Raw genomic sequence first — 21,498 nt, 5'->3', positions numbered from 1 at the left:
GTGTTCAAATACGTCCTTTAAATAATTCCCCCTCGTTTTTTCCACATTTTCCTCTTCGCTCCTATTAGTATTAGCGTGATAAAATATAGCCTATATATAGCCTTCCTCGATAAATGGGCTATCTAACACTGAAAGAATTTTTCAAATCGGACCAGCACTTTCTGAGATTAGCGCGTTCAAACAAACAAACAAACTAACTCTTCCGCTTTATAATATTAAAAAGTATAGATAGCTACTCATTTCAATATTTTTTGGTTCTAGCCGTGGGTTCTAGTATATGAAATACCTTGACGGATTTATTTTAGAATGTCCCAAAATTTCTTGTATGTATTTCGCGTCTAGAACTCTGCCAATTTTTTTGGAAAAGGGGCAGTGAGGTAAAAAAAGAAAACTATTTTCATTTAGATTTTTATTAACGAATAAATAATATTATTACATCTAATAAGTCTTTATCACGTGCGATATTATAATAAAATAAACACAACTTATTTCATATATTTCATTTAGAAACTTTTACGTTAAAAATCAGAGCTGGTAAGTTAAAGGTAAATAAAATTTTGATTTTGTGTCCCGTAATTATTCTTGAACACATAATATGAAATGTGAAAACATCTTACGTTAAAACAAAAGACATGTGCGCATAGCTAGGTACTTATTAATTAAAGTTTAGGACATTTTACAATTTTTGGGTCTTTTGGAAATTTCGTCACTGCTAACTTCGTATCGAGCTATAGAAACAAAAAATGCAAACAAACTACTAAATATTCTTAACAGAAGACTGTTATACCCACAGTTATACCTATATACATAATTAAATACCGTCATCAACTTCCTCTCCTCAACCTTCCTGACTTAAATCAAAATTAATATGCAAGTTATTAGAAAAACAAAATCATTAAAAAAACACGAGCGCTTACAGCTTTAGAAATTTGACAAAGCATTTTCATTTGTCTAAAGATAAAGTCAATTGCTTCTTGTAACGCGTTCGTGCTTTACCAGAGTAATTCGTGCAATAGTCCCGACCAGCGAGGTATCAACCTAAATGATTTAAATGTTATATTTTACACAGTCATGAATACAACATTTACAATTTTTTAACTGACTAGTTAGGTTAAATTACAATTAGGATAATATTATAAATTATAATCTATTTACGTTGATTATGTTTTAAACAAAACATACATATTATACAGAAACGGTCGAGGTATTGCTCCTTGCGGAAGCCATATTATAACATAAGGAAATTTCGCTAAAACTACGTTAAACCTCTATATTCTAATGATTTAGTAAATGACCAATTAATTCTACACTTGAGTGTTACTAAAACTTTGAACACTTGAATCAAATTTTACAATGTGATTTCAGAAAGACAATTATAACAAATTTTCGTTGGCTTAAACAGTTTACATTATTATCGAAAATAAATCAGATTTTTGTTTTTTTTTTTTTCACGTCACAAATACAACGCAAAGTATCAAAATTCAAAACATTAGTCATTCAATTCTTAACAATAATAGTAAATTTTTTACAACACGTTAACGTTTGAGACATCAAACGCTTCCGAGCGGTCTATTTGAACAGTTGTTTTATAAGTATTCAACTATGTCACACTTGATCGATATATTGGGGCAGCTGACGCCGTAGCTGAGGTTTAGGCCATGTGGCTGGCTTTTGTGACGTTCAGTCAGCAGCTTCTGGAAGATAGGCAAGATGGCGCACTCGAAGAGTTCCGACTCCGAGCTTGCGGTGTACATCTTTCTGTCCCCAGAGTCCTGTCTCTTGGAGTCACTTCTGCTATATGTTCCAGACTTTCGGTCCTCACGCTTACATGGAGATTCTGTAAATTATAATATGTTTATTGTTACAAAATAGTTGATAATATATATTGCCAGATTGATTATTCCTATGTTAAAATATTCCGGTTTTTGTTTTAAATGATAAGTAAATAACGAGTGAGATATAATATTATTATAACTAATCCAATTTTTTATTTTTTCAAATCAATCGTCTTATTGTAAACTTACCTGTTTTATTCCTAGAAGCAACATTTGGACTGCTTTTATGGTGGTTAGGTCGCACCACCTGGCTTGCTTGTGTTAACCTTGGAGAGTCACCTCCTCCCTTTGCCCTCTTTAAAGGCTCAGCCTCTTGCTTTAGCCTCTTCGTTGGAGAATCTTGGCCTTTAGAAACCCTTATTGTATCTGGATCCTGTCGTATTCTTCTTACAGGCGAATCCTGCACTTTGGGTACTCTAGGAACATCTGATTCTGATTTTCTTTCTGGAGGTTCATGAATTGACTTCTCCTTTACAAGTTTTCTTTGCGCTTCTTGTTTAATTTGTGTATCTTGAACGCGAGGTATATCAACAGGTTCAACTCTTTCTTCTTGATATGATCTCATCTGTAAAATATTTAGATTTTTCAAACACTAACTATTGATTTCACTATAAATTAGATTTCTACAAAATAGCAATACTTACGACAGCAGTTGACTGTCGTCTCTTTGAATGGCTCTGGTGTGGAGGTGTGCTTACTGGTTGTGGGAACTCTGAACCACGTCGCTGTGAAAATTCAAGTAAATTGTAGACTAATGTAAAAATCTAAAAAAAAAACGACAAAGTAAGGAAATATTTACTTTGGCTAGCCGATCGCTCATACGTAGAGTATCAGCATCTCTATACCCTTCGGGTGTGCTTACTCTGACGCCAACTGCAAATTAAGGAATTGTTTTTAAGGATCTGCTCTGAAATATAAACCTTTATTTTTATGGTCAATAAAAACTGTACCGTGATTTATAGATGCATTTGAAGCTCTTCTTTCCAAACTTCGACTATCAGCTTCCCTGAAAGTAATATTCCTTTTACAACTTTTTTACAAAACATTTCCTTAATTATTTGTATTGATGCAACGGACAAAAAAAAATATGTTCCAGATTCAAGAAATTACCTGTGATGTCGAGGAGAAGATTGCTGTCGACTTTTCTCAGAAACACTTCTCTGCATAGGCGAATGAGCATGACCTGAAATTCAATAGTTTTTTTTTTTTTCATTTATGTCCATTATTTTTGTTTTCGACATTTTATCTCAAAATGCTTACTTGGCGGGGACTTCTGACAAGTGTATTGGAATGTGTTTGTGTCCCACAAATCACTCTGTACCACAATAAAGTTTTCTTTTTTTCGTTTCTCAGAGTCTCTTCTTTGACCTTAAAGAAAAAAGAATGGAGAAGTTTTATTACGTATTTTTTATCTTCATACATAAGCTATTTCAATTAAACTTACTAGCTTTCTTTCTCTCCATAGAGGAGTAATCCTGATCTATGTCAAGGATATCCTCAAGCTCCTGTTTATTCTTTTGGATCGGTGGATCTCGTTCTTGACCTAAAAAAAATCGAAGATTAATTATTACAAATTATTACAGTGCAACAAAATAGCCTCTAATTTTGAAACGGTAAATATTTTTATCAAAATCTTATATTAATAATAATAATTGATTTTACCGATGACTTTTCGTTCTAAAGTGGGAGGTTCGCCATTCGGTCGCCATTGCCTTGAACGATCACGGCACCCATTTTCTTGAGTTTTTGGAACCCTCATTATTGTCTCAGGAGTCTATAAAAGATAGACATGCAAATATTATTTATATTCTGAACAATCTTTATTATCTGAATATGTTAAGTGTTTTTCGAAAAAAAACATACCTTTTCAACTTTAGGCGTTGCTGGCTTGGTATACATTGGTTCTTGAATTTTGGCTGGCACTGATTTGGTAGCTGGAGTGTCGCTGGACTTTAGAGCTGATATCGTCTTTGGTTCAGCTTTCACAGGTTCTGATTTAATCTTTGGAGGATTTGGTTCCTACAATTTAATATTGTGTAAGTAATATTAGTATTTTGTAGCCTACGTTTAACACACGTAAATTGACTTGACTCATGCTTCCATAAAGTTTCTATAGATCTAGGTGCCTAGTAAGTACTTACCTCAGTCGACCAACCATAAGGAAGCTTCGCTAATTGATCCTTCTCTATAGAAATCGATTTAGATGTTGGCGGACTGGTGTAGTCTAAATGATTCTTGAATGATACGTTCTTGGTCTGCTCTTTCTTGGGTTCCCTTGGAACTTCCTTTATAGGTTCAGGAGGTGCTGAAGGTTTAGGTCTAAAAATTAAAAAAAGGATTTTCATATCTGTCGTTTTCATATAAGTAAGTATGTCAATTATAAATTATTACTTGTTACATTTATTATAACTTACTTATCAGTGGTCTGCACTTGCATACCAATATATTCAGTTTCAGCTCCAGCTGATGCACTCAGGCTGCAAACTGAAGTTATGTCACTCGTTTCTACAAAAATACGTAATATTAGACTGACATTTAAGCATAACATTAATTTAGTAGCTATCAGATCTGAATAAAGTTAATTACCTGGATGACTAATATTTTCCCTCGGTATCGGAAGCTTGGTTCTTTGCGAGCCAGGTGACTTTGAATCTCTGATGGATGATTCAGACCCAGCATCATTTCCTAACTTGCTAAGCAGCATCTAGAAATTGACAATGTTACTTACTATACAAATGAAAATACAAATATGAAAATACTTATACTAAGAAATACTGATAGTCCTGATGACATTGCTGATTCCAAAAGCCCGTCTAGAAATAATTATTATCAGATTAGAATTTACATTTTACCTGTAGTTCATTCTCCTTAGCCTGGAGTGTGCGACGGTACCGCGTGTTATACTGTCGCAGCTCCTTCATCCGGCGCTCCAGCTCTGGCCCTGGGGAGCGGCATTCGTGTGACGAAGCCGGTCTTAACGTTGCACGGATACGTGACCCACCCGGACCACCCGTACCATTTCGACGCAGCTCCAGGAGCTAGAAGGGTACAGAGACGTTGTATTTGCCATTGCAACGTTAAAAAATAATTTTAGAAAATATATGTGATTTCGATGGAGTCCCAGTAGCTAGAATCGTGTAAAGATAATAATATATTATGCTCTTGCAACAATGAATAAGAATTTAAAAAAATATATAAAACGAAAAGCAAATGAACGACTCAGGAAAACGTAGAAAAGTTAAATGTAACTTGGAATTAAAATAAAGGCAAACAAAAAAAAATCAAGAAATATTAAAGGAATGTTTTAAAAGAACTGTAAATTGATCTACAGCTAATATTGTATTTATTACCTTTGGCACAAACACCAAGCACAGAGTAGCCGTCGTGCAGAAAATAATGAAGATGGCAATCAGCACGAAGAGCGCGTCTTTGTGATCTGCGAGTACCTACAAAATTATTGTTAAAATTTATTTCTTTCAGTTGTATCATTATAAAATCGCAGCAATTCTGAAGATACAAATATTTTCTTTACCAATGCAATAGGGGCTCCCATTATGCACATAATGAGCACATTATATACAGACAGCCCTATGTGCTTGGAGTCGTTTAGCGCCGGGATTGACACGTGGCGAGTTTCCCATGCCAGAAATGCTCCAAATACCTATAATAAAACAATTGTATGAATAAACAAATCATCAACATAAAAAGAGATATTAAAAATATTATGTTCACGTACCAAAAGTAGCCCCTTATATGCGTAAATAATGCCAATGAAGATTGGCATTCGTTCCGACTGACAATATTCATTTTCTTGCACTATAACTATGTCCTCACTGGTTGGATGTGGCTGCAAACGTTTATAAAAAAACAATTTAAAACCGAAATATTCATACCGATCTTTCCATGTTAGGTGTCACACAATAAAAGTTTTATTAAAACTTCAAATAACGTACATAAGCTTCCATTTGCTTTGTTGCTCTGTAAAATGGATCAGATATTTGCCACGTAGTCATTATAGCTAGATCTAAAGTCAGCAGAACTCCAACGACCATGAAAAGCTGATAATCTTTGATGACCTGCAACAAATTGTAAGAAGTGTTCAATTTAAACTTCAAAGAGATCATAGATTTTGTGTCATTTACTATCACAAAATAATTTCGGACTATCTCTTGAATCTTAATTCGTTTAGCCAATTTAAAACACATAAATATGAACACTTAAGGACGAAAATGTTACATACCTTCTTATTTAGCTTCACGTCAGTAAATATAGAGTGGACCCTCCAAGTCTTGGAGAACATAGCCCCAAAAGCCAAGCTGAAGCCAGCCATCAAAAGCCAAGCCCGCGCAGTGCAAATATACGGGAACGCAGCTGCAGAACACAAAATTTATTCCAAAAAACTGTCTTCAGATCACATAATTACTTCTAAATGACCACAGCAAAACTATTTTAGGTACATGATGATTACAATAACTGTTTTTAAATTGACTTTGTTGTAGTACTATAATTTCTTGTATAAATTAATTTACTGTCTATTTACTTATTACCGATTTTTAGATACAGACATGCATTACGCAGACGTCACAGAAGCTCATTATTATGAGTTAAACATTATGAGAACTACTTGTGATCAGCTTGAATATGATGTGACAATTGCTAAAAAGATACTAACAAAATATTTGAAACAAGCTTCAAGCTTAATCAAGCTTATCCTTCGCTAGTAAATTCTTAGCAATTTTACATACATCTTAATAATTCTCGTAAAAGAGTTTGATGATTAATGAATGCGAGTTGAAAACAAAGTTAAGCCGAAAATACTTACGGACACCGATAGACAAAGCATAGTAACAATGCAATACCGAAAGCGCGATGCTTAGGAGAATAAACCAAAACTTGGAAACATGCTGCGACTCCGGCGACCTAGAAAACCTCCTAGGCCTTTCTCAGAATCAAAGAAGGGGGTTCCCAAAGTTTGGTTAGGATCCATTCTGCCCTGGGAAGCTGAAGCAGGGTAGGGACAAACTATTACCTCCGCGCGGTATGTCCTGAGAAAGACCTAAGGATGAATGAGACTGATGAGATCGAGCATGAGTGCTAGCGGCATGCGTATTGAAGGTGCTGGTACTGTTCAAATACGACATGGCCAAATTTTCATCCATTTGATGGATATCAATTTTGAAATCATCAGCAATTTTAATACAATGGACGTAATATTAAATATCAAAATATAAAGCAAGTATTTAAAATTAAATAATAATATTCATAAAAAATAAGTATAAACATACAACATATAAAAAGAGAAAAAAAAATTATGGTTTCATTTGATGGCTATTAGGTACGTGCGAACTCTACGCCAAATCTCGCCTTTAAAATTATTTTCTCTTGCTAACAAAGAGCCTTTTAATATATTATAAAATAAACGAAAATAGAGATTAAAACTTAGCAATTCGTTTAATTTGTATGCTAATATGAAAACCTAAAGTTAATGATTTAATCCATCCAAATCTTAACTTAATAATATTTTAATCTATCCATACTATACATTTTAAGATGTTTACGGTTCAATTTATTGTAGTTTTACGCTATCTCTCTGTTTAAATAATAGAAATAAGTAACACAAAGTGAAACTACAAGAGTGAAGTAAACTAATTGATATAACATACAGTAATGATGACGAATCACTCACCGATGCTGCTGAGACTGGAGTCGAGGCCAAGGAAGATGACGCTCATGTAGGTGAGCATGCAGCCGACGATGATGAGGTTGTTCAAATATGGCGATGACATTTTTATGTACCTTTCGAAGAAAAACTAAATTTAGCACCCAATGGGGTACAAATATAAAAAGTCATTGTATAGTGAAAAGGTTAAATTAAAGCAAGGAAAATAATTTTTGAGACTAGATAGAATACTTTAATACTTCGGCAGCCGGGTGCCGCTTGGGGATTGATGGTGTACAATTTGTACATTCTTGTAGGAGGAGTAAATGAAACACTCAATCTGTATCACTGAACACTCTACTCTCGGCGGCGGCTGGTGAAGAGGTGGGCGACAGCTCTCACGTCTGGCGACCATATCTCCACCGCCCCATCTTGGTAGCGTATCTTTATTTATCAATACACTACAGATGGGTTATATATATCCAAGAGATTAGTGAATACCTATGTGAATTACCCTAAACGAATTAGTTATTAAAAGAAAAACATTAGAAATAAGAAACTTACCTCTGATTTCTGTAATGAATGTTCATGGCGAGGAAGCCTGTAGCCAACAATATGCCGAGCACAGAGCATGATACCAAAACTACGTAAATCGTGATGTTAACTTGGGTGTGCTCGATCAGGCGCAGTGTTCTGTCTTTTGGAGGATTTCTGTATGTAAAGCAAAAATACATTAATTAACTTCTACTTATTTTATGTAAGATACGCAATACCCATAACATATTATAGTCTTAAGGCTTAAGAAATAAAAAGTTTGTTCCCTTGTTTTTGTTAATGGGTACATCTTTTGTCCTTTCAGCTACAAAGGCAATCTCTTCCCATGAAATGATTTTTTCTTCAAAAATAAAAAGTGATAAAATAACTTTTTTTACTTACTTCCCAAACCACTTAAACGGTTCTCCAGATGTCAGGTCGAGTTTATCTCTCTCCGCACAATACTCTCCCACCTTCACCTCACCGACCTGTTCCCCTTGGAATTGCTTGAGGAGTATCGACGCTTTACGTTCGTTATCATAAAATCTCACTGGTCCCTGAAATGTAAAAAAAACTTTAGATTCGGCATTTGTGTCGGGAGTACTGCAAGGACCTTTTGTAGGACTAATAAATATAAATAAAACTATTTATATTTATTAGTCCTACAAAAGGTCCTTGCAGTACTCCCGACACAAATGCCTTTTGTAGGACTAATAAATATAAATAAATAAAACTAGTTTCTTAGCAGACAGAAGCGTAAAGGTCGTAGTTGACGGCGAATGCTCGGAAACTCAGTCTGTTAATGCTGGTGTCCCTCAGGGCTGTGTGCTATCGCCTACTCTATTCATACTGCATATCAATGACATGTTACAAACCAACGGCATTCACTGCTATGCGGATGATAGTACAAGTGATGCTGTATATACCGGCTCCCCTAATATTTCTCGGCAAAATGTCACTGAGAGTCGAAACGAACTTGTGTCTAAGGTGGAGAATTCATTGGAGAAGGTCTCTGAATGGGGTAGACGTAACTTAGTCCAATTCAACCCCGCCAAGACTGTGTGCGCGTTCACCACTAAAAAGTCACCAATGGTCGTTTATCCTCGTTTCGAGGGCACATCTTTAACCATCTCCCCTAGCATTGAGATACTTGGCGTCAACATATCGAGCGAAGTCCAGTTCCGATATCATCTTGAGGGTAAGGCCAAATTAGCCTCGAAGAAGCTTGGCGTTCTTAACAGAGCGAGACAGTACTTCAGTCCGGACCAACGCCTACAACTCTACAAGGCGCAGGTTCGGCCTCATATGGAATACTGTTCTCATCTCTGGGCAGGGGCGCCAAAATACCAACTGCTCCCTCTGGATCGTATCCAACGAAGGGCTGCTCGAATCGTTGACTGCCATAGTGTTTCAAACAGCTTGGACCCCCTGGAATTACGCCGAGATGTAGCTTCACTCTGCATCCTCTATCGGTTGTATCACGGGGAGTGCTCTGAGGAATTGTTCGGAATCATACCACCTGCAACTTTTCGCTATCGTCCCACGCGAAAAACATACCATCCTCATCACATTGATGAGTGGCAGTCTTCCACAGTGCGTTTTTCGCGTAACTTTCTGCCGCGCACTGTAAAACTCTGGAATGAACTGTACCAGCAGTATTTCCGGACCGATACGACCTACAAACCTTCAAGAAAAGAGCGTATTCCCTCTTAAAAGGCCGGCAATGCACCTGCAGCTCTTCTGATGTTGCGAGTGTCCATGGGCGACGGTAGTTGCTTACCATCAGGTGACCCGTTTGCCCCATTATTTAATAAAAAAAAAATTAAATTGAATTACTAACTGTTGAAAGAGCACAAAGGGCAATAATCAAAATATGTAACTTTCGACCTTTTCTTTTCCCTACTAACCAGCTTTATACGTCATTTGAAGTACTAACAGTTCGTCAGGTTTTCATCCTAAACGTAGTACTAAAGCAACACATATCTCTACCCTTCTACCCGGATTCCATCAACAAAATGCGGAAAGATATCGTTTGTCCACTAGAAATAAATACAAAACATGCTTTTGCTGATAAGTACTACATATTTTTAGGTCCTCTTCTTTATAAAAGAATAAATGCCCTGTTAAATATATATTCTGTTAATTATTTTAATTGTAAATTAAACCTTAAAAAATTTCTAACTAAATTAAAAACTAGAAATAAATACAAAACATGCTTTTGCTGATAAGTACTACATATTTTTAGGTCCTCTTCTTTATAAAAGAATAAATGCCCTGTTAAATATATATTCTGTTAATTATTTTAATTGTAAATTAAACCTTAAAAAAATTCTTCAAAATATGACTTATGAGGAAACAGAGAAACTTCTAGTGGTTTTACAATAAATGAACATTAGAATAAGATTAAGTAAGTATAATATTGTGTAATAATAATTTAATATTAGTATAGGCAATTTAAAACTATAATAATTATTATAGTTAGTGTAACTACTTAATTTAATTTGTAAGTTTAAGGCATAGCTATAGTTTGTATCGTAATAATTATTGTAGCACTAATTTTAGCCTGAAACACAGGGTATCCTAGTTCAGGCAATACTATAATCATTAAATTTGTACTTATTTAGTTTAAGTAGCTCTAATATAATAATTGTATCTCACCATCATTATAAATACTGAATAAATATTATTATTATATTATTATTATTATATAATTTTATAATATAATTGTTGTATTGAGTTGATATTTAGGAATTGCCGACATTGATTCTTAAATACGAAATAATTACTTACAGTAACTCCTTCAAAAGTAACGTTACTAAGTGCATCAAGAAACAACTGTTCCCAATCTTTGTCTCGGTACCGAAAGTCTTGCACAGTCCTTTCTTTGTATCTGATTTTTACTCGATGAGCCACAGTTTGTATGGCGAGTGCCATAGCCCATATACCTGAAACATTATCTGGTATTAGTATCAACATTTTGGACCTATCAATAAATTGAAGCTTATCATAATACAAATATTCAGTACTTCGTTCTATATCTCTTACCATCATAAGTATACCCGTGAAACCTGGAGTACTCTATTCCTCTGCGTCTGTCATATTCTACTTGATAGTCTTTTGCAGTCTGAAAGTTTTGTTGTTATTATTAAATTTACTACAAAGATCTGCACCTTATTAAAAAATTCATATGAATATATTTTTTATAATCATAAATTTTCTAATAATAATCTGATATGTTTTGGTTCATTTTGTGAAATATCATCAATTTTACGAATGGGATCTATGATAAACTCACGATGCCTGACACAGTGGTCTCGCCCGTGGTGGACAGCGGCAGGAGGTCAGTCAGCAGCGCCGTGTCAAGCGCAGTCAATAGCTCTGCGCGCGCGCACGGCGCCTTGCGCGTCCACCAGCGTTCGCTGTACGTGCCCAGGAGCAGCCATGTGTATGCTCGCCCGTACATCTCCAGCCTGAGAATGAGGAGTATTGTGACAATTATTATTGCTGTGTGTACCATGGCCGTGTTCGTCGGCGTAATTTTTTGTGCATTCGCTGCAAAACCTAGTTATTGCGCAAGTGCAAATCATGTCATGCCATGGCAACGACAACTGTTTACGTCTTGACATTTAACCCATTTAAATAATATTATTACATCGTCGATAATTTCCTCCACTAAATTTTCCAAGTGATCCATATCCATTATAGACCTGGGGCCAGTGACAGATTTTCATGACCAAGTCCCTCCCAACCGAAACTTCGTAAAATTAATAAGGGACTTATACTATGAATACTAGCGACCGTCAGCTGCGACTCCGTTAGTGGGGTGGACAGTGGCAGTCTCCCAAAAATGAAGATTTTTTTTCAGTCATTTCCTCTCATTTGAAAATTGTTAAAATACTCTAAGTAAACAAATAAAAAAATCAGCTAGCTGTAAGTCAGTGAAAAAGTCGTCAGCTGATAAGTTTTCAAGGTACCAGCTGACAAACTTTCCACTGAGATACAGCAAGCCGACATTAATTTTCATTCATAGTAGCATATAAACGATCACCAGGTAAATTTTTAGCTGAGAGAAAATCATTGAAAAATTTTTTTCATATTCAAGGACGTATAACCCTCCGTGTTATGGTCAGCTGACTATGTTTTTCTTTCAAGTTTATTATGTAGTATACATAATAAACTGTACTCTGATAAATTTTCAAATGAGAGGAAATGACTGAATTTTTTTTTCATGGGTGGGAGGCTGCCACTGCCCAGTGCCCACCCCACCCACGGATTCGCAGCTGACGGTCTCTTATGGATTGTACAAAGTTTCGCCCGGGAGGAAATCATTGACCAAAAATTTACCTGGCTCTCGGGCCAATATCCATATTTTCCATAATAAAATAATCAAACTCTATTATAGTGATAAGTAAATAAATTATTTTAGTCAATTTAGGCTTATGTATTTATGTTTAGCTTTTATTATTTTAATCATCTTGTATCAACATAGAATATCATTGTCTTGTATAAACAATTAATACGTTGTTTACGACTTGACCAGCAACTTGTTATGGCGTCGTTGCCATGACAATTGACATGTTTTGGAAATGCGCAATAAAAGGTTTGTCCAAAAATACGCCGACGAACACGGCCATTCTAAGAAATTGATAGGCAGTTGACGGAGCTATGTCATTTGGTGGGATCATGTCAGTTCAATGTTAGCTGTGATCGGTCGGATGCGTTTGAATTAACGCGACCAAATTATGGTCCGCCATCTGCCTAGGAATCAACTTCTCAGACAGTAAATGCAACATCATCTAGCTACCTACATGAAGATATTCAAGAATAATACTTACTTATAAGCCTCACAGAATATCTTCAAGGCCCACGTCTCGTTGAAGTTGCCAAGTATGATGCGGATATCCTTCTCTTTCAGTTTGGACAGAGCCGTCCTCACTTCTGTTGCGAAGCTCTGAGATTCGTCGACATCGAACTGCGCTCCTTCCAAATCTGCTATGAGCCTGTTATGAGCCTGTGGGAAAAAATCTAGTAATTTAATTGTATAATTGCCCTTAACATTGTTTCAAAAATATACTTTAACAATTTTCAAGATATCATAAATATATTTTGAAGTTTTGTAGCCAAGTTTCTAAAAGTATTGAGAATAGTATTCTAAGTGAAACTAAAATTTTATATGTGGCCTAAGAAATGAAGTGAAGCTAATAAAAATGCAGTAATTTGAAGCCCACAACACTATATTGCAATACCTAAATAAAGATAGATATCTCACCAATGCATATCTCGGCTCGTTCTGGTATATGGTCCCCACCCTCGTCCAGTTGAAGTGCTCCAGCAGGCGTATACGTGGCAGATTGAACGCGTTCTCCGAGGGCACGATGCGGAAGAAGTTGGGAAACGCCTCCTTCGTGAACATCGGGTGGGTGTCCGCGTATGAGAGCTGCGGGAAAGACATTAAGAGTTAGGTTATTAGTAATATATAGTTCTAGATACTAGGAGTTAAAACAACTATATCCTATGATGTTTGAATTGTTTCAGAAGGCTTCAAAGTTTAGGAATTCATCTATCACACAATTTTACAGAAGCCTACTCCATTTCCCTGCAGTGTACTCACACTGCAAAGATCTGTGATAGGTGCCTTAGATATCCAGTGCTGGGACCAATGATGTTTTAGCTCCGTTAAATTAGCACTAAAAGCAAACTAAACTAATTAATCCTAGAACTCGCCTGCGTGAGATGCCAGTGCTTGGACGCCTTGGCGATGGGATCAGTGACGTGGGTGCAGGCGGCGCCGAACAGCATCAGCTTGTGCGGCCCACTGTGCATCATGTCGAAGAACGACTTGACACCCACCGCCGCGTTGCACTGTAACAACGTTATAATATTATTATAAAAAATCTTTAATAATTATACCATATTCTACGTACTAGTTATTGTAAAAAGAAAAGATTTATAAGTTTGTTTATTTGCATCAAATAAACCAACAATAGGAACCACTGGGGTATACTTTATGAAAAGCTTAGATTATATTAGGTTCTCAACGTGGGCGATAACGCCCCCCTGTGGGCGTTTGAGACTTTCGGGGGGGCAGTAGAAGACCCAGAGAAAATTAGGGGGCATTGAAATGGCGCAGATGGGGCGTAGGTAGATTAAAAAATATAGTCTATAAAGCCAAAAAATACACGCTAATCACGTACCTACAATAACAAAAATTAAACGATATAAATTTTTAATTTACTTTAGAATTAAAAATTTATATCGTTTAATTTTTGTTATTGTAGGTAAGTATGTAATCATTTTTATTACGTGTGCACGTATTATACATGCAAAATATTGCTCAATATAACTAAGCATGCGTTTTAATTACTCCCATTGAAACATTCTTCTTTCATTCTTCATTTTAAACTCAGAAATAGAATAGGGGTAATATTCATATCTTACGACTATAATATAATATCTTACGTTTAAATATAATCGTGGCAATAGCTGTTTTAAAATCGTAACAGATGGTAAGTAAAATTAAGATGGGGGGGCTCTAGAAAAAAACATATTCTCAAAGTGGGCGGTGAGCAAAATAAGGTTGAGAAACTATGGGCCTTAGATGAAGAGTAAATAGTATCATGGAAAAGGACATTCGATACTTTTTATCGTGAAAAATGTACGGTTACTGCGGGTTATTGTTTTACATGAGTGAAGCCGCGCGCAACTTCGTAGGGTTAACAAAAACAAATGACAGCGAAAAACCGTCACTGTACATCAGCGATCTCTACATGTCAGCACATGACAAAGTCGATGACTTTGCTGAGATGATAAGATTGCAATTCATAGTTTGTGAATTGTGTCTAAACACACCATGCCGAAGTTCCGCGGCCGGAGTTCGGCAAGATTACACCTGCAATTAATACATTGCAGGTGTAATCTTGCCGAACTCCAATTAAATTTAAAATATTAAATTACCGATGACACACCATGCCGAAATTCGGTCACGTTATAATATTACTAGCTATTTGACTGAGCGTTCCAGGTGTCGCTCCCCGTATCTGGATTCAAGAGCTTCCATCAGGTCTTGGAACCCATTTCCTGTATGTGCTTCCAGGACTGACAGAGCTTGCGCTCTGAGCGCAACAGTGAGAGCGATCAGGCATTGTTCATCAGTCCATCCGTTAGCAGTAGCAACAGTCTGGAATTGCTGACGATAAGCGTTCCAAGAAGTAGTACCGTCGTATGGTGGCACTTTTACTCTTGGTCCTTGTACCACTACGGAAGCTCCACTAGACGCCGCAACTCCTGTGGTTTCCAGGCGCACTACTTTCTTCTGTAGTTCAGTGAGGCCGGTTTTCACATTTTCCACATCCACTACTAGCCCGGTAACGCGTTCATCCATTACGTCGACATCTTTACGAAGCTTAGTCACCGTGTCACTAACATCCTTTATTTCAAGCGCTTTTTCTTGGAGGTCATTTTGCTTCTCTTGTGATTCTCGAATCGCTCTGATTTCAGCCTTCTGAAATTCTTGCAAAGCGCCGAGCTTGCGGTCTTGTGACTCTTGTAAAGCGCCGAGCTTGCGGTCTTGTGACTCTTGTTAAGCGCCGAACTTGCGGTCTTGTGATTCTTGCAGAGCCTGAATTAACTCAATTAGGCTTTGTAATTGAGGAACCACTTGAGGGGCCGCAGAAGCTACGGGCGATGCATGGTGGCTGGAGCCAGTAGGCAGGGGTTGAGCAGACGGAGCTCGGTGGGCGGAGCTAGTGGGCGTGGCCTGGTGGGCGGAGCCAGTGGGCGTGGCCACGCCCAAAGTGGGCGGATCCTGAGGGGCGTGGCCAGTGGGTGTGTCCCGGTGGGCGGAGCCAGTGGGCGTGGCTTCAGCCAAAGTGGGCGGAGCCTGGTGGGCGTGGTTAGTGGGCGGAGCCAGGTGGGCGGGGCCAGTGGGTGGGGCCTGTCCCTCAGTGGGCGGAGCTTGGTCCCCAGTGGGTGTGGCCTCCGCAACTCCTCTCTCGGAGTCAATGGCAGCAGCTCGCTTCGCCCTTGTCCTGACACTCCCCTTGAAGTCCTCTCTCGGAGTCAATGGCATATCCAAATCCCACTTCTGACACCAGTTGTTACGTGCAAGGGTTCGAGGATTTGGAGAGAAAGACCTGCTGACTCACTTGAAGACTTTATTAACACTGCACTAAACACTAGGTCTCAAACACTAAGCACTAAGTCCAAAACACTAAGCACTATCACTGTCCTAGGTCGTTGCCGAGTCGTAAGTTCACTGGTTCACTCACTCATTATATTGATCACTTGTTTTCACTCCGAAGATCGCTTGATGATAGTTCGATTCGAACTGAACTGCCGGGCCGTTTACCTGCGGCTTTTTATATGGCGAAACGAATTCCAGAAAGTTCCCGATTCACGTAAACAAGTAAACACGTGGAACTTTCTGCCATCTAGTTTCGAGTAGGGGATTTATGTGTAGTGTGTCCCCTGATCAGTTTCGCTGGTTTGCCGCTAGATGGCACTACATGTCCGTATACCGTGTACCGTAACAATATACAAGAATTGCTCGTAGATAAGATATTGTATGCGTTTGACATTGCTGACGTAATCAGTACCTCAGTGTCATTCCACCACATGTGCAGGCGGTAGTTGCGTAGCACGGAGTCGTGCTCGTTTACGTGGTCCAGCGCCAGCTTCACGCTCGGCATCACCCCACGACCTGGAGACAATATTTATATTAATCTAAATTCTAAAGTTTAAACTCTACAGAATGCTTCAGAAGTCTCCGTCTAGAACAGCCTTTCCTAAAGTAGGCGATAACGCCCCCTTGTGAGCGCTGTAGATCTAAAGGGGGTGTGGGACCCAGAATAAAATGAGGGCGTTGTGTAGAGGCTTGGGGGGTGATTTATTTCATCTGGATCTATTTGAAATTAAAACGAAAGGGGCGCTAAAACATAATTTATTCTTAAAGTGGGCAGTAGACATAATAAGTTTGGGAGCCCCTGGTCTAGAACAATGGCAATCAATGTAGAAGTTTGTGAATGTCGGTTAAAAAATTTAATTTGTCACAAGAAAGGTAAGCTGGGAAGTGGCACATTAAGAGTCCGAGTGCCATGGCAATTCTCATACAAACGTAATACCAAGATCATTTCCCATACGAGAATATTTAGAATATTATTCAGATTAAGATAGTAATTACCTAGATTTCTGTACAAAGATTCACTGCAAAATATTTAAGACACCAAAAATATGAATGATTACAATTTAGTATGTAAATATTGTAATCGTTCATATTTTTGGTATGTAAATATGTTGCATTGAATATTTGTACAACATAACAAGAACCTAGGTAATTACTATCTTAAGCTGAATAATAACTCAAATATGGTAAATATTCTCGTATGGGAAATTATCTTGGTATTACGTTTGTATGAGAACTGCGATGGCACCCGGACTCTTAAGAGCGACACGTTGGAATGATAATAATTATGCAATTCACATTATTTAAACTGCAAACCCTACGTTAAATATCAGGCTGCTGAGTAAATGTGTCGAAGATTCACAGAAAGCCCCAGGCCTAAGTCTCTAGACACATCTACCAACAGGCAAAATCATATATGGATGCTGTTAAGCATTGGTGTGTCATCCCACATCGGACTAGTTTTGAGTAATCGGTGTTTTAAGTTTTTTTGGAATAATCTTTATTTTCTGCTTATTTTAAGCAAAAAAATGTTATTGTGCGGTATCTTTTTTTTTTGTTGAAATGCGTAGATTATGATTATGAATGAAAAAACATTTTAATTTTACATTCAGTTTTAAGAGAAAACGTATAAAAATGTTTAATGCAATATTGCTATAGGGCTTATTACATAGCATTAATGTCCTTTGTGCTATTTTACATAAATGCAAAATTCTGATTTGTTCTTTCAATACAAATTTAAGTGCTTTAATTTTAACAAAATGTTATAAAATTACCTTGTCACGCCCAAACCGCTGAACCGATTCTTCTGAAATTTGGTATGGAGATACTTTGAGTCCCGGGAAAGGTCCTTTTTATTAAAAAAAATGTACGGTTCCCAGGCATTAAATAAAAATGATTTCAGCTTATACCGCTATCGGCTACTTGGATTTCGATGATATTTGGTATACAGATACGTTACGTCTCGGGAAAGGACATAGGATACTTTACATCCGGGAAAAAGGTACGGTACCCGTATGATAAACAAAAATGATTTGCGCCTAAACCACTGAACCGATTTTGATGAAAATTGGTGTGCACATACTTTGACTCTCGTGAAAGGACATAAGATAATTAGTGTCTTGAAAAATGTACGGTTACCGCGTTATAAAATTTCCTATTTTGTGCCTAAACCGCTGAACAGATTTTGATGAAACTTGGTATGGAGATACTTTGAGTCCCGGAAAAGGCCATAGGATTCTTTTTGTCTCGGAAAAATGTACGGTTCCCAGGCGTTAAATAAAATGATTTCTGCTTATACCGCTACATGGATTTTGATGATATTTGGTATTGCAGATACGTTATGTATCGGAAAAGGACAGAGTTCCCGCTTCTTCTTCCCTTCCCGCGCTTCCCGCAGAGTGCTCTTATGTATCGCGCACACATTTGGGCACTATAAAATTACTCCTGCGTAACTGGCCTGGTTTTATTGAAACCAGAGTGCTCTTGTGTATTGCACATACACTTGGGCACTATAAAAATTACTCCTGCGTAACTGGCCTAGCTTCATTGAAACGAGAATGCTCTTGTGTATTGCGCACACACTTGGGCACTATAAAATTACTCCTGCGTAACTGGTCTGGTTTCATTGAAACCGGCCACCGCCCCGAAATCGGTGTGGGAGTTTTTTTATTTATTATAATTATCAACATTGGACATTGGGCATAATTGTTGAAATACTCGTTAGTCTAATTAAATAATTAATCTAATTGCAAACTAAAATAATTAGAATACATTTTATACATATTAATCAACTTACGGGTAATTTCAGATGCACAATTACTTCATCAATCTGATTAATTTGTAATCTGATTAAAATTACTAATTACTTTTTGCCTAACTCTGCACGTAATAAACTAATTATTTCTACATTAACTAAATTTAATCAAAATCGGTTCAGCAGCTTAAACGCATATTAATAAAGTTTATTGCGTGAAAACCGAACATTTTTCATGATAAAAAATATTATCCTATGTCCTTCTCCAAAACCTTACGTAATATCTACATGAACTCAATATCGATATCTTATGCCAAATTCATTGTTGTTGACTGCGCGGGAACCGTACATTTTCCGGGACAAAAAGTATCTAATGTCATTTTAATTGATTCAAAGTATCCGCATACAAAATTTTACCAAAATCGGTTCAGCGGTTTAAGCGCAAATCATTTTAGAAACATAGTACATAAATGCTGTATACAAAACCTCACTAAGAGGAATAAGCATTAACCATTTTTGTACTCTAGAATATGCTACAGTGGGTTTTCAAAAAAATGGATTTCACTGTCGTAAACCTTATGTTATAAAGAACAAAACTGCATTATTAACTCAAAACCCGATTTTATGTGGGATGAAACACCAATGCTTAACAGCAGCCATATTATGAACGCTGTTAAGCATTCGAGTACTAACGCACAAAAAATATGTACCTATTGAGTTATGGATTATTCAGTTTTGTTCTTTCAGATCATTTAGAACAAGACTGCATTCAAAATTCAACAAAAAAAATTGTGGGCTAGGACTTGAATGCTTACAGCTTAACATCGACCATATGGCCATGTGCTCTACAAGCTTACCAGTATTGGAATTCTCGACACCCTTGCCGAAGGGGAAGAAGCCGGCGATGTAGACGTCGGTGCGACGGTTGAGGATGGCGTCAAGGTTGGGCTTCTGCGGCATCGCCAGCGCCGCGCCCGCCAGCAGCAGCAGGTAGAGTGACATTGCTGAAAGTGTCAAGGTGTGTTAGGAAGCTGGCGTAATATATTCGAATGATTGAGGCTGGTACAGTCAATGATTGCATCGAAGTTGGACTTTTGCGGCAACGCCAACGCGGAACGCCGCGCCCGCCAGCAGTAGCGGGTAGAGTGACATTGCTGTAATGTAAAGGTATGTTAAGAAGCTGGCGTGAAGTACAGTTTGGTTGAAGACCGTGCGACTTTTACACTCGTTTATCAGCTAGCTCTAGTAGGTGGCATAATGACAAAACTGAAAATACCAAGGCCTCTTATAAAACTGGCGTCAAAACAGGTGCCTTACTCCTAACATTATTTAAACATATTTTAGATGTCTAAAGTGTCAAAAAACCGTTGAAATCGAAAATCGAAATCGATATCAGTTTCGGGAGTAAGGCACCTGGTTAAAACTACAATGTGAATTTAATTTTTTTAGTTACACAAATGCCACGTCTAAATCGCGAACAGTTACAGATAGACACACTCTTACATTTTGATTAACTTACTAAAGTGTAATTAGATAAATTAAGTATGCATAGAATTGATTCCATAATCACAATGATGACACTAGCTAAGCTATTTTTAAAAGCTCTAGGTAGAGGTAGGCCACTGCCTAGGCCCTAGAGCTTAAAAAACAGCACACAAGCGTCACAAGCCCTCATACTTACATACACCAATACAAAATGTTTATTAATAGCACAAGAAAGCTCAATGAAAAAATACAAACCTTACGATCGATGTAACAGTATCACGTCATTCATGCAAATAATTCTCACTACATTCGTCACGAATCACTAATTAGTTGGAAAACATCCCTATTCACATCCATTATTCAGAGACGAAAAAGTTACGACCACCTCCCTAATAAATTACACTAGGAAAGTTCTTAACACATTCTTTTGTTACAGTTTTAATTGAAGAATTAGGAGGTTTTTAAAATAGGGAAGAAATTTCTAGTAGATTTATAGTGAAATGGCAATTTTCAGGTGAACAGCGTTTTCAAAGCGCGGCCGGGCGCAATCGATTGAGGGTGGTTTTCGTGTAGTGTCGGGCGCTGCCTGAAAAATGATGTCGATAAACGCTTCAACTTTCCAGTTGGCTCTTGATATGGTTCTACTTGTCCATTTAACAATCTTTTCATTCAACAATTCCGTTGAAAGATAAACTTAATAAAAACGATAAATTAAAAAGATACGCTTTAACAACTTTACAATATGACTTGGTCCTACTAAAAAGGCTTATGAATCGAATAGTGCGTCTTTTATATTTGCCAAAGTACGATCTTACGATTCTATGCAGCCTATTAATAAGTATATTATTATTTTTGTACCCACATTTAAGTAATATTTCATACATGCTTACAAAAAAAATATATAAAATAGTTCAAAAAGTTATTACCCTGAAATATCGATAAGGGAGGCTTTCAAGGCACAACACTAAAAGTTTGACGCGTGCGCGAAAAGCTTTTTCGTCAAATCCGGGCAAAAAGCTTCTACACCCAAATAGAAACACATGCTTGTAAA

General features: G+C 37.2%; 1 protein-coding gene across 2 annotated transcripts; it reads right to left on the bottom strand.

The window, feature by feature from the left end:
* Nucleotides 1–526: 526 nt before the first annotated feature.
* Nucleotides 527–20,978, bottom strand: LOC121736470 (gamma-aminobutyric acid type B receptor subunit 2). Of its 2 annotated transcripts, XM_042127688.1 has the most exons (32): nt 20,703–20,978; nt 19,820–19,966; nt 16,623–16,726; nt 13,753–13,890; nt 13,298–13,465; nt 12,864–13,039; nt 11,324–11,498; nt 11,074–11,152; nt 10,819–10,973; nt 8,431–8,585; nt 8,059–8,205; nt 7,522–7,631; nt 6,865–6,891; nt 6,076–6,206; nt 5,789–5,911; nt 5,572–5,682; nt 5,368–5,496; nt 5,186–5,281; nt 4,688–4,873; nt 4,422–4,539; nt 4,250–4,340; nt 3,977–4,154; nt 3,699–3,854; nt 3,498–3,609; nt 3,280–3,378; nt 3,096–3,203; nt 2,946–3,018; nt 2,786–2,841; nt 2,635–2,708; nt 2,480–2,560; nt 2,025–2,400; nt 527–1,837 (listed from the first exon to the last, which is right to left on the bottom strand). In XM_042127688.1, the coding sequence occupies exons 2-32, from the start codon at nt 19,962–19,964 to the stop codon at nt 1,587–1,589; spliced, it is 4,128 nt and encodes a 1,375-aa protein (XP_041983622.1). In that variant the 5' UTR covers nt 19,965–19,966; nt 20,703–20,978; the 3' UTR covers nt 527–1,586. The 2 variants fall into 2 exon arrangements, with proteins under 2 accessions (XP_041983622.1, XP_041983623.1); XM_042127689.1 differs by lacking the exon at nt 6,865–6,891.
* Between the last annotated feature and the right edge of the window lie 520 nt (nt 20,979–21,498).

The sequence above is a fragment of the Aricia agestis genome, chromosome 19, assembly GCF_905147365.1.
Source record: "Aricia agestis chromosome 19, ilAriAges1.1, whole genome shotgun sequence".
Lineage (NCBI taxonomy): Eukaryota > Metazoa > Arthropoda > Insecta > Lepidoptera > Lycaenidae > Aricia > Aricia agestis.
The sequence above is the reverse complement of the archived record's forward strand: the minus strand, read 5'-3'. Positions and strand labels throughout refer to the sequence as shown.

What these genes read in the sequence shown, in the direction of transcription:
- LOC121736470 (XM_042127688.1), bottom strand. Translation starts at nt 19,964, where the DNA reads ATGTCACTCTACCTGCTGCTGCTGGCGGGCGCGGCGCTGGCGATGCCG. An exon ending in ACGTGAAGCTAAATAAGAAG is followed by an intron (nt 5,912 to 6,075) that starts GTATGTAACATT and finishes AATTTGTTGCAG; the next exon opens with GTCATCAAAGATTATCAGCT. An exon ending in TGAGCGATCGGCTAGCCAAA is followed by an intron (nt 2,561 to 2,634) that starts GTAAATATTTCC and finishes GAATTTTCACAG; the next exon opens with CGACGTGGTTCAGAGTTCCC.